This window comes from Pongo abelii, chromosome 1, assembly GCF_028885655.2.
Source record: "Pongo abelii isolate AG06213 chromosome 1, NHGRI_mPonAbe1-v2.0_pri, whole genome shotgun sequence".
NCBI lineage: Eukaryota > Metazoa > Chordata > Mammalia > Primates > Hominidae > Pongo > Pongo abelii.
This window is the reverse complement of record NC_071985.2, coordinates 143,688,733-143,710,096: the sequence shown is the minus strand read 5'-3', so window position 1 is coordinate 143,710,096 and position 21,364 is coordinate 143,688,733. Positions and strand designations below refer to the sequence as shown.

The following is a 21,364-nucleotide window of genomic DNA, read 5'->3' as shown; positions in this document are numbered from 1 at the left end:
AGTCATATGAAAAGGTGCTCAACATCATGGATCATCAGAGAAATGCAAATCAAAACTACAACGACATCATCTCACCCCAGTTAAAATGGCTTATGTCCAAAAAACAGTCAGTAACAAATGCTGGCAAGGATGTGGAGGAAAGGAAGTCTTTGTATATTGTTGGTGGGATTGTAAATTCGTACAACCACTAAGGAGAACAGTTTGGGGGTTCCTCAGAAAACTGAAAATTAAGCTACTATATGATCCAGCAATCCCACTGCTAGGTATATAACCCAAAAGAAAGAAATCAGTATACTGAAGAGATATTCCCACTCCCATGTTTGTTGCATCGCTTTTCACAATAGCCAAGATCTGGAAGCAAGCCAAGTATCCATCAACACATGAATGCATAAAGAAAATGTGGTACTTTTACACAATGGAGTGCTATTCGGCCATAAAAATAATGAGATCCTGTCATCCGCAACAACTTGGATGGAACTGGAGATCATTATGTTAAGTGAAATAAGCCAAGCATATTAAAACAAACATTGCATGTTCTCACTTATTTGCAGGATCTAAAAATCAAACCAATTGAATTCATAACTGTAGAGAGTAGAGGATCTTTACCAGAGCCTGGGAAGTGTAGTGGGGTAGGGTGATACGGGTGAGGTGAGGATGTTTAATGAGTACAAAAAATATAGTTAGAAAGAATGAATGAGACCTAATATTTAATAGCACAAAGGGGAGATTATAGTCAATAATAATTTAATTGTACTTCTTAAAATTACTAAAAGTGTATAATTGGATTTTTGTAATACAAAGGATAAATGCTTGAGTAGATAGATACCCCTTCTCCATCTGATCATTATGCACTGCATGTCTGTATCAAGGCATCTCATGTACCCTGTAAACATATACTCCTACTATGTACCCACAAAAATTAAAAATAATAAAAAATTTAATAAATAAGAAAAACTGGATATCCACTCTCTAAGACTTTAGTGTTACAGAGGGAATTTTATATATACATGCACAAGTGTATATGTTCGAGAATGTTCTGATCGGGCACGGTGGCTCATACCTGTAATCCCAGCACTTTGGGGAGCCGAGGTGGGTGGATCACCTGAGGCCAGGAGTTCAAGACCTGCCTGTACAACATGGTGAGACGCTATCTCTACTAAAAATGCAAAAATTAGCCAGGCACAGTGGTGTGTGCCTGTAGTCCCAGCTAGTTGGGAGGCTGAGGCATGAGAATTGCTTGAACCTGGGAGGCAGAAGCTGCCATGAGCCGAGATCATGCCACTTCACTCCAGCCTGGGTGACAGAGTGAGACTCTGTCTCATAAAAAAAAAAGAAAAAAAAAAGAATGTCTTTAATAACATTTCATAAGGTAAACCTGAAAATCCAGATATGTATTAATAGTAGAATGAATGGTTATCTTTAAACAGTAGAATATATATAGCTTACAACTACATACAATGAACTAGATGAATCTTATAAAGATTTTATTAACAAATGAAGCAAGGCATAAAAGAATACAAACAATGTAATTCCATTTAAATAAAGCTTGAAAACAGCCCAAACAAAATTACATTACTTAGGAGCTCACATGTTTATAATAAAATCCTAGAAAATAGTTGTGAAAGTTGTGATATTAGTTGGCTCTAGCAGGGTTGTCAGAAGTTGTCATATACACCTATAGAGTTTTAGTAATGCTGAATGTATGTACCTGGGTTGTTACTTGTGCATTCATTTTGTAATTTATTTATATTGAATATTGCACATTTTATGTTTTTTGTACTCTTCAGTATGTGTCACATTTAATAATTTTGAAAAACAGAGAGAATGGGATGTAACTAACTAAAATATTGCTTTGAAAGGGAACAAAAGATTGTGTTGAAACTGACTGAGACATGGGGTCAAGAGATATTTCAAGAGTTTTGAGTCGCATTTAGAAAGGCCCTCTCCTTTATAGGTTTATGAAGAACATAACCTTGATTTCTTCAAATGCGTTTTCATAGTTTTACATTTTCTATTTTATCAATTTGGGTGTGGTTCCTTTTTCTTATTTTAGGGTGTTGTGTGTGAGGTCTGGTTACAACTTGATCTTTTCCTATATGGCCATCCAGTAGTCCCAACCTACTAAGAAGTCTATCTTTACCCTGTATTATTCCTATAAAGTCTATTTTTTGGACTTTCTATTCTGTTGGTGATCTTTATACACTAGAGTCATTACCACATTTTCTCCACTTCATTTTAGAAATTTCTTTACCTGCTTATTTTGTGCCGAATTCTTATATATTGTTTTGAAGCTATGCTTTTGATTTCAATTATTTTAGTAATTCCTTCTAAACACATTATTCAGTATTTCTATGTTTTCCTAAGTATATTAGTCCATTTTCATACTGCTATGAAGAAATACTCAAGACTGGGTAATTGATAAAGGAAAAGAGATGTAACGGACTTGCAGTTTTACATGGGTGGGGAGGCCTCACAACCACAGCAGAAGGTGAAAGACGAACAAAGGCACATCTTACATGGTGTCAGGCAAGAGAGCATGTGCAGGGGAATTGCCCTTTATAAAACCATCGGATCTCAGGCGACTTATTCACTATCATGAAAAAAGCAGAGGAAAACCCACCCCCATGATTCGATTACTTCCCACCTGATCCCTCCCACAACATGTGGGCATTATGGGAGCTACAATTCAAGATGAGATTTGAGTGGACACAGCCAAACCGTATCACTAAGCAAGATAAGAAAGTACCACAAGATGGTTATTAATGTGGGGTCTAAATTCAAAAGGCCTTCTGTGGTACTGCCCTTAATTTATTTAATTTCAATGCTTTAACAATAATAACTTTAATAATGATAACACTAACATACATTGATAATATTGTTTAAAATAACAATTGCCATAAAACAATACTAAATGTTTATAAGGTTTTTATGAGCAACAGATGAATTACTACAGTGACCATAATAAAGTGATACATAATAAATCCCAAATGTCTCTTAGCTGGTATGAATAACTATTCATAGTATTAACTTATAAAGATTTTGTATTTGTTTCCTATTGCTGCTATAACAAATTATTACTAATTTTGTGGCTTAAAACAACAGAAGCTTATTATCTTACAGTTTTGGAAATCAGAAGTCTGTGAAGCTTAAATCAAGATGTTAACAAGGTTGCATTCCATCTGCAGGCTCTAGGGGAGAATCTATTGCTTTGCTTTTCATTACATTTAAAACTAAATCAGTTGATTTCACAGCAGTAAGACAAAGAAAGTCATAAAATATAAGCTACTTACTGGTAGTTTCAAGAAATCATCAATGTTTACCTTACAGTGCCTTTTCTTGTTCTTTTGCACCCAGTGACAGATCTCTAACCTATGAGATCAGAATATTTGGGGATGAGTGGGATCCAGGGAAGCTGGTGGGGAAGAATATCTGTGGATCACTAATGAAAGCAGCGTGCTTCTCTGGTTTTTGGTGGGGGAGATATAATAGAAAAAGTTAAATTAGACTAGAAATCAACTACTTTGTAACATGGTCTAGGTTAACAGTAACAAGGTGTGAAACTTTAAATGACTTAATTTTGCTGAGTCTCAGGATTTTAAAAAATTTCTTTAAGACGGATAATAAAGATATCAATATTTAATTTGGAGATAGAGCTATTCTTTTTACTGATAACATTTCCTTGGATGATAAAGTGTATTTTTTTCTTTATAAATTGCACAGCTTGAAAAGGTAATTGTAGGGTATTGCTAGAGAAATGCTCAGTTGAATATGCTGGTACCTTCTGAACTTCAGTTCAAATCTAGAAATACTGCTGAGTAGCACCACATCCTATCTGATATGAAAAATTCCTCATATTAAAGCTCTACAAAGAACAGTAAAAAGAGCAGAGACTAAAATTTTTCTTCTTTTTTCTGTATATAAGTAAACCATATTTTGGGTGATAAAAAAATTCAAGCTCCCATCGTATTAGCTAAGTGGAAAATTCCTTATATGAGTAAGTACTTATAAGGGAGAAAAACAGAGCTTTATGTAATGTTTCTATAATTTAAGCAAAAATTTTTACTGGAGATATACAAAACAAAGTAACAAAAAGTACATAAAAAGATGTAATAAAGTGTGTTTTAATTCTAGTCTTAAAGCAATTCTTAATCTCCTTAGGGAAATTCAGTCTTTCTCTATAGACTTTTAACTTTGAGAAAAATACAAACAAAGGAACTGATTTATGGTTTTCCAAAAATGTTTTTATGGTTAAAATCTGTACAAATAGATATATTTATATAAGTTACATATTTTAAGAAAAATCAGTCATTTTTCATATATAATTGCAAAGAATTAAGATCATTTTTTAGCATTATAAGTAAGCATTAAAGGCACTCAGATTTTTGGCACATTATATGGCATTCTTATACCACATATTTATAAGATCTAAAGGATTATAAACACATTACACATAATAATTAAGTCTAATATAAATTGTTTCAGGTTATAAAATGCCCTATTTGAGTTGTGCTCTTGGTGAGGGTGAACAGAAAAGAAAAGGCTTCTTCTTTAGCCCTTAAGCCTATGATACAATTTCCATGCTGGTAATTCCTTTCATCTTCTGAAGAATCTCTATTTTATTATAACATGATTGGCTTTTAGCTTGGAATTTCTCTATGCAGATTGTCTATTGACAGTGCCAAGGAATCATCTCACTGTCCATAGAATAGCAGCCTCCACCCAGCTGAAAGCTGCACATTGTTTCCACTTTACCATTGGTACTTCCCTCTGATGGCATCCAGCACACGACCATTAGCCTGGGTAATGCCCAACTGAGCCAAGACTTTGGTCAAATTCCTTCCGACTGAGCCCAGTTAGGGACACCCTGCCCCCAGAGGAATATAACAAGCCCCCTCCCCTAGATGCCCTGCAGCTTATTTTTCTTCCAAAAGGTCGCCCCCACCCCAAGTTCCCAGAACTTAGGTGCCGCTATAACCTCCCCTAAGCTAAACCACATCCTGGTACCCTGAGCCAGGTAGGGGCAAAAACTGACAAACTGCAGGATGTGGCCGTACTGGGAGGAAAAGTCCCCAAAATGGCCTTGCCCCACCGACACCCCCGCACACACACACAAAACCCCTGCAGACCTACTTATACCCCTTAGCCTGTAAGCCCGGCGGCTGCCTCCTCTGATTTCTGTGGAGCAGCCCGGCAGGTTAATAAATTTGCTTGCCAGATTTTGGGTCTTCTTGTCCTTTCTCTCAGCTAATATTACAAGCCCATGTGCATAACTTCCTCTAGGTCAGCGGTCCCCCAACCTATTTGGCATCAGGGACCAGTTTCGTGGAAGATAATTTATCCACAGAGGGTTGGTGGGGGTTGGAGGTGGGGTGGCATTATTGGTTTCTGGTTTATATTGTTCCACAAGGATCACACAACCTGGATCTTTTGCATGCACAGTTCACAATAGGGTTTCCACTCCTATGAGAATCTAATGTCACTGCTGATCTGACAGGAGGTGGAGCTCAGGCTGTAATGCTCACTTACCTGCTGCTCACCTCCTGCTGTGTGGCCAGGTTCCTAAAAGGCCACAGACCAGAGCTAGTCTATGGCCTGAGGGTTGGGAAGTCCTGCTCTAGGTAACATAATCCCCTTATGAGAAATTAGACAGATGGCATTGAGATGCAAGGGAAAGCATCTCCTGATGAAACCATCCCAATATCACGCATAAATGAAGGCAGCGATACAATGTCCCTTATACAATTTATAATCTCTTAAAGGAAGCAATAATCATTCAAACTATTGGACTACTGGGATGTACATTTTACCAGATACCAGCATCATAATCTTATAACTCTATATGAAAGTTTGAAAAAATAATTATAAAATTTATTTAAATGTTGATTGTCCCAAGTTCTACAGTTTCTTGTTCTGTTGTGTCATCAGTGACAAAGAGTAAAAAAGGAAACTCCCATATTTAGCACTTTAGAGTAAAACACATGGATCATTGTTATTAACAGTCCTCTGGGCATGCTGGAGCTCATTGAGAAGGCTTCTGTTTTGAGCTTGGAATGTTGTGCTGAGCCGTGCAGCCTCTTCCTAAAGAGTGATAAACAGAAAGTAAGATCAAGCTTCTTACTGATTGCCTAAGTCACTCACTTGTCCTTACTTCTTTTCATCTACAGTAGCAATAAACAGTTCCTGAATATCTCTCTCTTCCATTCACATGCATCTAACCTATTTCTGTAATTATTCATCCTCCTTGTCTTTCTCTAGCTCCAGAAATGGTCATTTCTCATCCCTGGAATATTGATGTCCCCAGGATTCCAAACCAAAGCTCCCTTCCCCCTTAAACCACACAATTTCTTTGGGCAATCTTAGTCACATCTTGACTTCAATTCTCATACACACACAGGAGACTGTCAGATATACTTCTAAGAGAAGAGGCTGAAACAAAAACAGTGTATCTAAGTGACATCGGAATCAGGTGGGCTGTCCAATCTTTAGATAAGAGAATTTGTTCCAGATCACCACAGAAGTAGGAGAAAAGAATGAAGACATAAATAACCACATGTTGCTCATACTGCTCTTTAGGAAGGAGCTGCAATCAGAAATATTTTAGAGTAACTTCCGAAAAACTAGTACCTACAAACTGGCAAGCCAAGGGGAAGAATTAGGATGTCGTTTGTCTCATTAGGGTGCTGACATAGGAATTTTACACCAGGTCTGCAGAAGCAAAAACATTCCAGATTCCACTCATTTGGAAGGCAATTTTGTTAATGTGCTAGGCTTGTGTGATATTTGCATTGATTATCTCTTTGAAACCCCACTTATCTCATCTGAAAAATGAGGACACAGTAGTTCTGCTTTACAGTGAATGGATTAGATGAGATAATGCATATAAAGTGCTATGACAGTGACTGATAAGTAAGAACTACTGGAGAGTGCTTGGTAACTACTGACAGTGATTGGTAAATAAAACTAAAGGACCAGATGAAACAAACTGGCAAATTAAAGGCCTTCAGAACAGAGATGATCAAGGCAAGCACAGGCGCATAGACACAGTAACATGAAATCAAATTAACAAAGTATCTATGACCAAAGCAAAAGATCATTCAGGACAATTAACAAGTCAACAGGAAAGACCAGTTACTGCAGCCTAGAAATGCCTTGGTTTTTATTTAACAACATATAGTGCTTACTCTGTATCAAGCACCATTTAAACACAAATATTAACTCATTTAATTATCAAAATAACCCTATAACATAGATATCATCACTGTGTCCATTTTACACAAGAGGAAAATTAGGCACAGAGGTGATAGATAACTTGCGTAAACCATATACTTACTAAGAGGTGGGGCTTGGATTCATACCCAGGCTTTCTGGCTCCAGACTCCTTGCTGAGAGCCACAAGATCTTGCTGCCTCTCCCTCTTTGCCACTGCTTCATACTCTCATCGTTACAGGGAGGGGAGAGATGAAACAATTGATGAATACCTGCATCCGTTGTTCCTGCATTTTCTGTTGCTCTGCCAGCCAATTTTGTTTGGCTATCTCCATTTGTCTCACTTGTTCCTGATGGAGTCTCTCCCTCTCCTGCATCATTTGCTGGTTCTGCCTTTGAATCGCCTCCAACCTTTGCGCTTCAGCCTTTGCAGCTTCTGCTTTCACTTGTGCCTCTGAGGAGAAAAAGATAAACTTCTCCAGGATTAATGTGCCTCTTCCTTCTTCCTCCCACTTTTGTTTGTGATTGTTCCAACTTCCTGGATAAAATTCCCAGGGGTTGTTTTTCCCTTCCAGGTAACCACAATGCAGGATCATGCCACAGTCAGATATGCTTGAGGAGCTAAGAAGCATCTTTGCCATTCTTGCTCTAGTTTAACATCCCATGAGGGCCAGGCCAAATTTATTTAAAATTTATAGATTTTATTCTATCTTGCATAATTTCCACTTTCTTCTCACCTTTCTTCTTTTTTTCCTTCTCTGTGAGAGCCTGGTCAGTCTGTAGTATTGCATGGCTCACAGACTCCTTGGACTTTAAATATTTCTGTAGAACTTCTTCAGCCTAGTAACCCCAAAAACATGCAGTTAGAAGCAGGAAATGGTGATTAGGAATGTTGTAAACATCTTTGTCTTGTTCCTTCCAGCATCTACTCCTCATAGGAGAGGCTTGCCATAGGAGAGGCTCCATAGGAGAAGTGGAGCCTATACAGGCTTCCACCCTGCACTTGGTGGAACTGCCAATTGAGACAGGAGAGGCTTGTGGAACACCCGCTCCTGTCACAAGTTTGGGCATGACTCCATAGTCAGTCAGAGCATGCAAGTCCACTAGATGCAAAGGACTTGTTCACAGGGAGAAAAATACTGCAAAGAGTATGAAAATTGATGATGCTTTTGTGTTTGAATGACAGATATATGCTGGGGAAAAGGTGCTCTCTTTCCCCTGAGACTGAGGGCAGTGAGGACTAGTTAAGCTTGGACCTGTTGGTGTTATCTTTATTGTCACGTGGGGTGAGGCTGCCTGGAAATGAAGCCAATAGTCAGGAAAATGAAACAGAAAAATGACAGAAAGAAGGAAGGAGGAAAAGGGATAATATTGTTTAAAATTCTGAATGCATCTATACTTGAAACTAAATTAAAATGTTTTGCTTTTAGTTTGTGTAAGCCAATGAATTACTGGTGTTTCTTAGGTTAGTTTCAAGTATTGGCATTCTGTCCAATGTAACCAAAAAGGCCTCTTTGTTGCAATGAATGTTGGTCACAAAGCAAGTCTGGTGATTATGGTGATGGTTCAATTTAATCCCACTGCTACCATTAGATATAAATTCTGTGTGAGGAACACCAACACCAGGCACATTGTTTTTCCATAAATTCTTATTTAAGAAAAGGATTACTACTAGACAGAGACATAAACCTCATCTGTGTGCCTGTATACATGGCATTTTTCCTGTTCTCACTGATTTTTCAAAGAGGTCCCTCAGCAATTCTCCACAATTAATAGGTAGAACTAGGGATACCTGTATTCCTTTCCGAGGCTCCTGATAGTACTTTGCCTTCAGTTCTTCTGTTTTCTGAATGAAGAGATTATGGCCTCCTGGCTTAGAATAAATTCCCTGCTTCACTGCTTCTTCTAGAGGACCAAAAATATCCTTAAGTAAAGCCAAGCAATGATCTGAGGATGCTTCTGAGTTCCGTTTACAAATGTCATTCTGTTTTGCATCTAGTAGAGTCTTCAAAGAGACAAAAACCCATGGAAAAGATGTTAGCAATACTTCAGTATTTCTGGAAATAATTCTGAAAAAGAATCCATATTTTTTTCTACAAACTTACAGCAAGACACATATAAGCAAGACTATATCCTTTCCACCAAACCTGGAAAAATTCCAAGGATGATACTCTATAGAAAAATGACATTTACTTTTGGGTTTGAATCTCTTGTTATTTCTGCTTTAGGTGTAATCTTCATGCCACAGACCTCTAGCTTCATGCTTTAATTTTAAATGCAGCCTACTAGTTTACAACATTCCTTCCAGTATTTCAGTGTTTTACTCGGGATTTCCAATGATAAAGTTCAAAGCAGAATAGTTGGCTGGAATGATATCAACTTATTCTATTAATCCTGGATACATCATATTTTAGTGGATTAAATTGGTAATTCTATATGCTTGATTAATAAAAAAGAAAATTTAATACTTTGTAAATGCAATTGGCCAAAGACAGAAAATTAATTAAAATTCAGTTCATGGGTATAACATGGTAAATGTATGCATATGGGAAAACTTCAGAATCTACGAGGTCCAGAGTAATTACATGTTTGTTCCTTTGTTTTCAGAATAAAAGTGGTATCATGGCTATATATTGATTATTATTTTCCAATCTAGTATTTTTTTTCTTAACTAAGTCCTATTTTATCATTCAAAGCAATACTTCGTCTTCTTGACCTTAATCTCCATGAACTAGAAACAAAAATATCACCTCCAATTCTTTCTGGAAACTTTGGTCTACATCCTTGAAAGAGTTTTTCATGAAGATTTCAATGGCCTCCCTCTCACTGGTCTTGTGCAGGTCCAGCAGCTCCTGGAGGGTTTCCATGGGCAGCTGCACTTTCTGGCCCATTTGCTGGTCATAGTGAGCAATGGCCTTTTGCACTGCAGCTGAGTTCTCTCTCTGAGCCAAGGCCAGGACTGCATTCTCTATGCAAGGCAGATCCCCACTGCTGATGGCATCGACATAGGTCAGCACCAGGTTCTTTAGACCTTCATGGAAGAAAGAAATGTTTATATTATTTGCAAAGGAAGAAGACATGATCGATATAGTAATTTCTGAGAATGTACATTTAATAGTTGCATTGCCTGAAATTGTTTAGCATTATGGACAGTAGTCAAGTGGCCCAAATAAGTTTATTTGGGAAATTGTGCTATCAGGAAGCCAAGTTTTTCATTCTTTGGGAAAGGAAACTGTGTTCAAATAAGAAAATAGAGGAAATTTCAAGGTGTTTGTGATAGTCTACAGTTCATCCTTCTCTGATGGAGAAATGAGAAGATGATCATATAAAAGTCAAACATATTCATTTGGCTACAATGCTATATAGGCTTCTATCTCTTCAATCTTCCCTTTTTCCCTCAGCTTTCTGTTCTCTTCAGAATTCCTTTTTCTTTTTATTTATATATATATTTATTATACTTTAAGTTCTAGGGTACAGAATTCCTTTTTCTATTTCACTTTAGTATAGTTAAGCTAGTATGAGAGCTACCCTCCTCTTAAAAAGTTTGGGAGGCCGAGGTGGGCAGATCACGAGGTGAGGAGATCGAGACCATCTTGGCTAACACGGTGAAACCCCATCTCTACTAAAAAATACAAAAAATTAGCCAGGTGTGGTGGCGGGTACCTGTAGTCCCAGCTACTCAAGAGGCTGAGGCAGGAAAATGGTGAGAACCCAGGAGGCGGAGCTTGCAGTGAGCCAAGATCGCACCACTGCACTCCAGCCTGGGCGACAGAGAGAGACTCCACCTCAAAAAAAAAAAAAAAAAAGTGCAAAGTAAGCAATGTAAACCAGGTTTCTCTTAATGTTTGTTTGAACTTTCCTGTTTTACGTCCTTGTCATTTGCACACTTTTGTTTCCAGTCAACTTCCTTCTATAATGTAGCAATTATTTTTTTTTTTTTTTTTTTTTTTTTTTTTTTTTAAGGAGACTAAAGTACTTTATTGTAACTTTCTAGGAATTTACAATCTCTAACAATATTAATCACGACATAAATGTACCAATTCTAAAAAATAAAGAACATAAAAGGGATCATCCGTTACTGCTTTCATGTTATATGTAGAACACAGCAGAGAACGAGCGAACAATGTGTAGGGCTTTCATAGGAAAGCAGAGGCTGACCATGGTCTGATCGCCAGACTGTGGAATCCTTCAAGAGTTGTTCCATTCTTTTTGGGTGGCAGATTTCTAAAACTGGGTTACAGAAAGAGCAAGACTATCACTGACCTTTCCTGATCGCCAGCCAGCTGTTTTCAAAATAGCATGGGAGATCACAAAACAGCACATCTTGAGCCCTCATTTTGTCAAGAGTGTTGCTTTTGACAGATGCCTTCCTTACCTTTCTTCCTAAACCTTTAAAGTCATGTCTCATGCAGAAAATGAAACCATATATATTACAGTAGGATACACATTTTTAAGGTTAATGGCATCTGGACCTACTTACAGTATTTTATGTGGGGAACTTCTTAGATATAAGTCCTCCTCCTTTTTTTTTTTCTTTCAATCTGCCTCTGGTTAGATGATCATGTGATGCTGACATTCCTTGATCCACAATGCCCTACACTTATGTCATCTTGCTTTTTCCAGGTATTTTCCTAATAGTGTTAAAGAAAGTGTTATTGGCCGGGCGTGGTAGCTCACGCCTATAATCCCAGCACTTTGGGAGGCCAAGGCCGGCAGATCATGAGGTCAAGAGATCGAGACCATCCTGGCCAACATGGTGAAACCCCTACTCTACTAAAAATACAAAAATTAGCCGGGCATGGTGGCGTGCGCCTGCAGTCCCAGCTTAATGTAGCAATTATTTACACAGAGTTCTTAAGAAAAACTAGGCCCAAAAGTCTGCTTAGATTTCATTTAGGGTTTTAGACAATTTGGGCCTTTGTTTAAAGTTTGTTATCAACCAAATTTCACTTATACAGGGAACATGTATGTCTTGTTCATCTTGTGCCTATCAAATACTGTGACACATAATAAAAATCCAACGTATTTGTTGAACAAATGCTGCCAGCCCATGTGGATTAATCCAGTTCAACAGATCTTTAATTTTATCTTATCTTCAGGTTTTGTTCCTATTTTATGTAACTTTAAAGGTATTACTACACACACTTAGTAATATGTGATACCCACTGAAACTTAATAAATATGATATATATGATTTTCACAGTAGCAATTGCCTATGCATTTGTCAACATGGACAATGCAAGGATAATCTTATAAAAAGTGTCCCTTATAGTTTACATTAAGCTGAAGGAAAATCCTAAAAATAATACTCACGAGATCCGTTGACCATGATGCCACCTGGAAGAGTCTTGGTCATAGAATGGCTAAAGATGTAGGAACAGAATTCTGTCACTTGTTGCACAAATTCAGGCTCTAGCTCATCATCAGGCAGTGTTTCAAGTTGGGCAAGCTTTTTTTGGTGAGCAGGTAAGTCAAAGATAAAGCATTTCTTTTTTGGAAAGAACTTCTGTATACACAGACGGGGCAAATTGAAATTTCGAACTCTTTGATCACTACCTGGAGAATAAAAAATAGGATTTATTTAGCATAGACTTTGCATTCATTTTCATTTATTTACCTCAAATAAATGTCCTTCCACCTGATGTCACTTAGATTAATATATCTTCATAAACTCTAAGTAAAAAGAAAAAAGGTAACTAATCAGGGAAAGTAAAAAAGAAAAGAAATTTGTTCTAAGAACAAGGAAAAATGCAATTTAATATTGAATCTACTTGTTCATTATAAACAAAAATATTTATTATTTATTTTTTAGGAGAGCTGGGTGAATATATATAGAAAACCATAAATTTAACCACCTAAACAAAAGAGATAATTTCTTAGATTACTTTTTAAAAAATCTTTCTAAAACTGAAGTCCCTGTTACCTTGCTTTGGCCTCAGGGAATTCTCCAGGTATTCATCTGGTGTGACAAGTTGCCCATCTATTTCCAGGCCTAAGCAGAAATCTCTCAGAGTCCACACTAAGTCTGGAAAGAAGCTCGCAGAGTCAGCAGGATCTTCAACCCTGTCAAGGTTGGCTGAGTTTCTTGCCTTGAGCAGATCTGTCAGTTCTGTCACATTGCTGAGATGCAATTAAAGAAAACTGGCAGAAATAGGATTGCATCTAAACCCATACTTAATTCCATTTTCCCCCAAACCTTTATTTTCCCCTATGAGTGCTCCTTTCTTTGTATTTTCAGTGTTCATCACGTTTCCATTTTTGTGATTCACAAAGTCTCACAGACACGCAGCTGGTAAATAGAGGAGTTCTGTCGGACTTTGGTGCCACCCTATACCACAAAAGGATACTGCAGTAGGTCGATAGCACCCTGATCAATTTTGTTCACAGTATTGTACACAAAGGTGCTGCTCAGTAAGAGTGCCAGTGCAAAGATCTGGATATCATTCTTGTTGTCAGCCTAGAAGTCAGACCAAATCTAAGTCATGTCTCATGGGATTCCCAGATGAGCTATATTTAAAAATAGGCTCTTGTCATAAATGTTGAACAAGACAAAAAAAAAGATTGTTAGAAATATTAACTTTGAATAGTTCTCTTAACATTGATAATTTTATACCGATCCATATCTTATTAACTCACCAGTCCCTCTACATACTTGCAAAAGGGATAGTTAAAATTAGTGGGGTGATCAGAGTACTTAAAACCAAGATTTTCCAGCATATAAAACAAAATTGGCCTATATACCCAGTACATATACCTATTTTATTGAATAATCAGTATCAATAATGCAGTTCACATTAATGATCTTATCGAATTCTAAAAAATAGTGCTGTGAGATGAGTTTATAGTTAGTATCTCCATTTTGTAGGTAAGGAAACTGAGGCTTAAATTGTGGCTTATCATCTTTAAATCCTGGCAAATCAAAAACAAAGAAAAAAAACACACAGAAAAAAAACAATGGAAGTTCAAGAGAAAGATTCACTTGTGTGCTGGAGCCAACTGATACCAACTCATGACAGCAAATTGTGTGCATGTCTTCCCAAGTCTGAGTTTAGTGAATTAACCTTGGTAGCTTGAAATCAATTATGATGGGAGTATTCAGAAAATAGTCAAGTGCTACAAATCATGGTTGTTTTTGTTTTTGTTGTTTTGTCCTTGAGCTGGTTGTTAAGTACTTACCAGCATATAACTAGGAAAGGCCCATGTATCTACTGTTTTTAAGTAGTGAGTTGAATAAGAAAGACCAAAGAAAAAATAAAACATTTGGAGAGACTTACTTCTCTTATCAAAGTCAGAAAGCTACAAGTGCTAGAGCTCTGATTGGAACACAAGTTCATTTAAGAACAGAACCCACTATTAAGTAGTATAATCTACAGGATCAGGCTTGTAACAGTGATTTTATATGCATCATGTTTATGCATTTGCGTTAATTGCCTAGCTCAACATCAACACTGCTCTTCTAATACTGATTCTGGCTTATAAATGTATTTTCTCACGTCAGGCTTCCAAACTCTGAATAGTAAAAATACAAAGGAAAACAATGGGGGATATACATTGGTCAAGTGGAACTACAAATTTAGAAAAATAAACCCAAAATCTCCCTGTGAAGAGACTGTTCAGAGATTAGGAGGTTATAAAAAGGAATCCTTCTTCCTCACCTTCTCGACATCTCCCAGGCCCTCAGTGTCAAGCAGAACTAATGTGTGATTTGGCCAGTTGGGATGAGGCACACACCATATCCAAATTCCCTTGGTTTGAGACTGCACGGTACATGCAACAGAGAAGCCTGGCAGGGGGAGTGAGAGGTTGTAATAGAAGAGAAACTCTGGAAATTGGGGATTTGCTTGATCATTTAGCTAGAGTTTAAGGAAAGCAAGATGAGGAGATAGCAGAATGTACAACCAGTATTGATTTGAATGATGATGCAGAAATGGAAAAACAATATCAAATACCATAGGTTGGAACTTTGATATTAAAAAAAATTATGCTACTAAAATGTTGCTAGTTTATAATTATGTATATGGGAATTACTTCATTGATGTCTTACTCCTTACAAGGAGAATATATTATACATTTTACAAGAAGAAATCAAGGCAAAGAAAAAAAAAGAGGTGATATGTCAGGAACAGAGAACTGGTCTTCATCTTCCAAAAGATAAAAAGACCAGCTGTGACCTAAACATTGGCTTTTAATATTCATCCTCATGTCTTACTCTCTCCTTGCTTCCCTGTACTGGATGGTGACTGTGTGAATGGACAGAAGGGTTTGGCAGAGCTTTGCTGGTACCACTCACCCTTGTTCTTCCCAGCCAGCTTGTTCATCAGGTAGGATTTGCCAGTGCGATAGAGGCCCACAATCGCTACCACAACTACAGGTTGCGTAATGGCAGACAGGATCTCCAAAGCTTCCTGATTAACCTTCAGCTGCTCATTAAAGTTCTCGATGAGGCACATGGGGTCTGACATGTGGATCTCTAAAGCCATGTCTAGGATGTTACTTTGCCTGCAAGGGAACAGATGGGATAGGCTGGAATTTCTAGTGTTTGTTTAATAAGCAAAGGAAGTCATTCTGCTTACTGAACCTGGGGACATACTACTCCCCAGCATTGCCTAAGTTTCTGGAAAAAAAAATGTTTTAAAATAAAAAGAGTCCTATAAAATAAAGAGACTTTATTTTAAAATAAAAATAAGTCCTAGGCCCTTTATATGTCTACTATAGGCCATTCTACTGGTTCTTAAATATTTGATAGGCATACGAAAATCCATTTCCTGCGTCTAACCTACTAGTTTGAATCTAACTCTTATTCCATTGGTTTTTGGCTTAGTTATGTTTTTTAGTTTTTACCTCCCTGGGTTCCTATATTAATTCTTTATGATATTCTTTATTAATATATTACACTGTTCATTTTACTTTGTGTCAGCTTCATTTTTTCATAGTTAGATCTATGTCCAGTCAAATTGCATTACATTAAATACTACCAAGTCATTATGCAGCATTATCTAACAAATCATAGTTGTTTGCTTCTTAGAGATATATTTAAAATTTTTTACATAGTTACTAATGTGCTTTATTAAACCAAAACTGCAAAGCATGATTATTTTATGATTGACTGAATGAGTAAAACAACTTCCTTTAATAATACTTAACCTGTTTTTTTCTAACTTCTGAGCATCAATCCCTATAACCTAAAGAGTCTCTGGTTAAAAAAACATTTTGAGCTATATGAGAAAAAGCAAATGCCATAAAAAATATGCTTTCCTACTTTGCCTTATCATAAAGAATAGTTTTCTTCCATTTTAAAGGTGGTTATTTACTAAAGCAGCTAAAACTTCAGTATCCGCTTGACGAGTTCTTTCACTAAAATCTTACAATGAAAAGGTTTGGATTCTCCATCTCTTTACTAGCAGATTTCAAAAACTGTCATTTTACAATTATGAAGACCCATTCTCCCTGCTTCCTCATAGCTAATGCCCTGGAAATCATTATGTTGACATAAATTAAAACAGAAACTGCTTGGCGGCAGAAAATAGAAGCTCCATTTGCAAATGGTGTAGCACTAGGACATGGGAGTCAGGAAATGCCTAGTGCAAGCCTGACCCAGAAAGAGGCAATTCTGCAATAAATTTAGAGACTCAAATGCCAGGTCTCTTCTCATTCTAATCTACTTTCAATGTAATATTAGTACCTTATATTTGTAGAATTCTTGTTGCCTGATTTGTATGCAGCGGAGGCCAGAATAATTTTTACACTAGAAAGACACGGGCACCTTGAAGTGATGATCTACAACAATTAGCTAGAAAAACAAAAGATACATAAGCCAAATCTATAAGCAGATATTGAGAGCTTACAAGATCTTATGCTTTGGGATGATATCACTAGTGGGAGAGGTAATGAATGTGTCTGAGTGTTCAGACTTTCTTATGAATGACAATAGCATTGTATATCTATATTAATAATAGTATTTTACATGTTGTCCCCTAATGTCATCTGGATAGCATCTTTAATGCTTTTAGTAAAGCCAAATTTCTAAAACATTATTGCAGATTTAATGTGTTCAAGCCACAAACATAACTGTTGCTCTGTTATTCATAACTTAGTGTTCTGGGATGCATTCTCCCTGTTTGAGCCCTATAACCTTTGCAAATAAAAACAATGCAAGAATGGTTCAAAATACACACACAAAATGCACATTTTGCCCTTGCATTAAATTAGACTTGATTTCCAACCCCAGCCCTACAACTGGCTATCTGTATCTCTGTGGCATTTCACTCAATTCTTTCAGCTTGTTTTCTAAAAAAGTAAAAGTAAATAAACAACGATTTATTAACATCAGTATAACTGCTGGCTTATGAAAGAGAGACAGTGAGCTGCAGGAGATTTTAAAAAGTGCAAAGAAGGAAAATTCCAAAAAAAAAATACTAAGAGAAAATGCTCAGAAGTGGTAGTGGAAGGATTTCTGAAAGAAAACAGCTGTTTTCAGCCATACAATTCTAGTTTGGGTTTTGCGCCTGCATTTGTATATGTAGTTGTTATTGCTTGCTTTTGCTTATTTTGCATAGTTTTTGGTTTGAATTTCGAGGAAAAGGAAAAGGCTCTTATTGGGGATATAAATGGAAATCAAACTAGTACAAAATGCTTGAAGTATGTGTCATGGTAAGAAATTCAAAGGAGAGAACTTCAATGAGTGAACAGTTGCCAGACAGTATTGAGGGGTCCAGTTGGGCAACTGTTAAATTAGGTGATTCATAATAGTAAAGGCAATAGAGTAGTAGAAGCAGAACCCAACACAAAAGGGGTTAGTTAAGTGAGTAGATGCCAAGAAACCAACATGAATTAAGTCAGGGCTAATGCTAAAGGAAGAAATCTACTTTCAAACAAAGTACAAGACTATGACTAAAAATACATTACTGTTTTCATGAAACTTCTCTCCGGGTTTCAACATTTTTTTCTTGACCTAATGTTTGCAAGCTACTTACATTGCATCATATTCATTGTTCTTTCTCACGAAAATAATAACAATCATAGTTCTTGAAACTTTCATGCTGAAGTTCAAGTCAGTTTAATCAGATTTTATGAAGGACGAAGGTAACTTAAGTGGAAATTATGATTCCCGAATAAGTCATAAAATTGCAAAGGAAGAAAAATAATTTGAAGGCATTTCAAACTCTTAGTTTAGTCACCACACACATTGGTGTCTAATTAAGCAGGAGGCAGACACAGCTGGTACTTAATGAATTCTGCTGCCTGTCTGATAAGAATACAATTTATTCTTTACTGAGGTCTGATATACCACATCAGGCTAAGCTGCATCCTATCCTTTGTAGAATGTTTTTAAAACCAACTGAATCTTGCAAATCTCTTCCACCTCTTGCCCCAGTCTTACTGTGTCCGGAATTGGTGGGTTCTTGGTCTCACTGACTGCAAGAATGAAGCCACGGCCCCTAGCGGTGAGTGTCACAGTTCTTAAAGGTGGCGTGTCCGGAGTTTGCTCCTTCTGATGTTCGGATGTGTTTGGAGTTTCTTCCTTCTGGTGGGTTCGTGGTCTGGCTGGCTCAGGAGTGAAGCTTCAGACCTTCGCGGTGAGTGTTACAGCTCTTAAGGCTGCGTGTCTGGAGTTGTTTGTTCCTCCTGGTGGGTTTGTGGTCTCGCTGGCATCAGGAGTGAAGCTGCAGACCTTCATGGTGAGTGTCAACAGCTCATAAAGGCAGTGTGGACCCAAAGAGTGAGCAGCAGCAAGATTTATTGCAAAGAGTGAAAGAACAAAGTTTCCACAACCTGGAAGGTGACCCCAGCGGGTTGCCACTGCTGGCTCCTTCTCTTATCTGGCCCCACCCACATCCTGCGGATTGGTCCATTTTACAGAGAGCCGATTGGTCCATTTTACAGAGAGCTGATTGGTCCGTTTTGACAGGGTGCTGATTGGTGCGTTTACAATCCCTGAGCTGGACACAAAAGTTCTTCACGTCCCCACTAGATTAGCTAGATACAGAGTGTGGATTGGCGTATTTACAAACCTTGAGCTAGATACAGAGTGCTGATTGGTGCATTTACAAACCTTGAGCTAGATACAGAGTGCTGATTGGTGCATTTACAATCCCTTAGCTAGACATAAAGATTCTCCAAGTCCCCACCAGATTAAATAGATACAGAGTGCTGATTGGTGTATTTACAATCCCTTAGCTAGACATAAAGATTCTCCAAGTTCCCACTAGACTCAGGAGCCCAGCTGGCTTCACCCAGTGGATCTTGCACTGGGCCTAAGGTGGAGCTGCCTGCCAGTCCCGCGCCATGCACTGGCACTCCTCAGTCCTTGGGCGACGGATGGGACAGGGCGATGGATGGGATGGGGCGCTGTGGAGCAGGGGGCGGCACTCCTCAGGGAGGCTCAGGCAGCGCAGGAGCCCATGGCAGGGTGGGGTGGGAAGAGGGAGAGGGGAGGAGGCTCAGGCATGGCAGGCTGCAGGTCCCCAGCCCTGCCCCACTGGGAGGCAGCTAAGGCCCCGTGAGAAGTCTAGCACAGCAGCTGCTGGCCCAGGTGCTAAACCCCTCACTGCCCGGGGCCGCTCCGAGTGCAGGGACCGCCCCGAGTGCAGGGTCTGCGGAGCCCAAGCCCACCCAGAACTCGCGCTGGCCCTCAAGTGCCGGGCGCAGCCCCAGTTCCCACCCATGCCTCTCCCTCCACACCTCCCGGCAAGCTGAGGGAGCCAGCTCCAGCCTCCGCCAGCCCAGGAAGGGGCTCCCACAGTGCAGCAGAGGGCTGAAGGGCTCCTCAAGGGCCGCCAGAGTGGATGCCCAGGCAGAGGAGGCATCGAGATTGAGGGAGGGCTGCGAGGGCTGCCAGCACGCTGTCACCTCTCATTATCTTGATTATAAAATCGGAAGAAGAGGTATTTTAGAGCTAGTAAGAAAGCTGCTTCCATGAGGGACTGGGCACGGTGGCTCAGCCTGTAATCCCAGCATGTCGGGAGGCCAAGGCGGGTGGATGACGAGGTCAGGAGATTGAGACCATCCTGGCTAACACGGTGAAACCCCGTCTCTACTAAAAATATACAAAAAGTTACCTGGGCATGGTGGCGGCCGCCTGTGGTCCCCGCAGTTTGAGGCAGGAGAATGACTTGAACCTGGGAGGCAGAGCTTGCAGTGAGCCGAGACTGCGCCACTGCACTTCAGCCTGGGCGACAGAGCGAGACTCGGTCTCAAAGAAAAAAGAAAGCTGCTTCAATGAGAACTTGCTAGGAGTTCAAACTCTCGTCGTTTACTTTCACTGTGGTGATTTCTCGTTTACTTTTTCTTCACTCAGTCCTGGGGTTTTTATTCTTCCCACCCCGTTTTCCCTGCTCGAAAAAGGAGACAATTTGAATACAAAATATGGAATAACAGAAAGGGGGATTTTTGAAAGTTCTCTATAGGAAATAGAAACCAAAAGGAAATTCAGTGACTAAGCCAGATGACAAAGGGAATTTCCCAACTGTTGCCTAGTGTGGATAGGCTGGATGTATTTGAGCTGACTTCTTGGAAACTGCATGTTTCCCAGAAACTGCAGAGAATCCTTTGAGTGCCAGCCATACTCCTCCCTGCTTCCATTGTTGTTACTAGAAGAGAAATTTGAGATCTTTCACAGTTGTTCAAAGTATGTGGTATTTCAAACCTAGCTTGAAATATGTTGACATTCATCTCCAGTTTGGGAGCGGGCCAGGGGAAGAGCTCATAAGATTTTTGAGGTCTATTGTTGCGAAATGTTAGAGCTGCTCACACAGGACTAAGTTTATTACTTTCGCAGTAGGTTCAGTAGCTGAGAATTTTAACTCACAGGCAAGGACAAAGTTTTTGGCACTTAGTACACAATGAATGATAACAAGGATATTATTTATTAGACATTTGTAATGCCCTGGACAGGTTTCACTACTTTGTGTGGATTATTCTATTTTAATTCTCCCAACAAATGTTTTCTCCCAATTTTAGAAAAGCTAGGACACAAGGAAATTTAGTAACTTGCCCAAAATCACAGAGCTGCTAATAAATGGATCTTAAGACTGAAACCCAAGCACTTTATTGTAGTCCTTTTGTGTTTGCTGAGTGAATCATCATAATCATCATTATTATTGTCCCTTTTTAATAAATGGACTCTAAGATCTGGACACTAAATATCTCATATTATCTT

General features: G+C 38.6%; 1 protein-coding gene across 4 annotated transcripts; it reads right to left on the bottom strand.

Annotated features, from left to right (window-relative positions):
* Positions 1-4,219: 4,219 nt before the first annotated feature.
* On the bottom strand, positions 4,220-20,721 carry GBP5 (guanylate binding protein 5). Of its 4 annotated transcripts, XM_063711257.1 has the most exons (13): positions 19,259-19,852; positions 18,180-19,217; positions 16,889-16,996; positions 15,497-15,705; positions 14,862-14,989; positions 13,554-13,663; positions 13,130-13,326; positions 12,520-12,762; positions 9,957-10,237; positions 8,999-9,211; positions 7,944-8,046; positions 7,479-7,660; positions 4,220-6,078 (listed from the first exon to the last, which is right to left on the bottom strand). In XM_063711257.1, the coding sequence occupies exons 4-13, from the start codon at positions 15,684-15,686 to the stop codon at positions 5,965-5,967; spliced, it is 1,761 nt and encodes a 586-aa protein (XP_063567327.1). In that variant the 5' UTR covers positions 15,687-15,705; positions 16,889-16,996; positions 18,180-19,217; positions 19,259-19,852; the 3' UTR covers positions 4,220-5,964. The 4 variants fall into 4 exon arrangements, with proteins under 4 accessions (XP_063567327.1, XP_054387517.1, XP_009246405.3 ...); XM_054531542.2 differs by having other exon boundaries at positions 18,180-20,721; XM_009248130.4 differs by lacking the exons at positions 18,180-19,217; positions 19,259-19,852 and adding an exon at positions 20,265-20,644.
* Between the last annotated feature and the right edge of the window lie 643 nt (positions 20,722-21,364).

Bases quoted from the DNA above. Each gene is read 5' to 3' on its own strand.
- GBP5 (XM_054531542.2), bottom strand. From the start codon at position 15,686: ATGGCTTTAGAGATCCACATGTCAGACCCCATGTGCCTCATCGAGAAC. The intron at 14,990-15,496 runs GTGAGTGGTACC...TCCCCCTGCCAG, and splicing joins GCTGGCTGGGAAGAACAAGG to GCTTCTCTGTTGCATGTACC. The intron at 8,047-8,998 runs GTATCCCTAGTT...TGGGGTTACTAG, and splicing joins AGCCTCGGAAAGGAATACAG to GCTGAAGAAGTTCTACAGAA.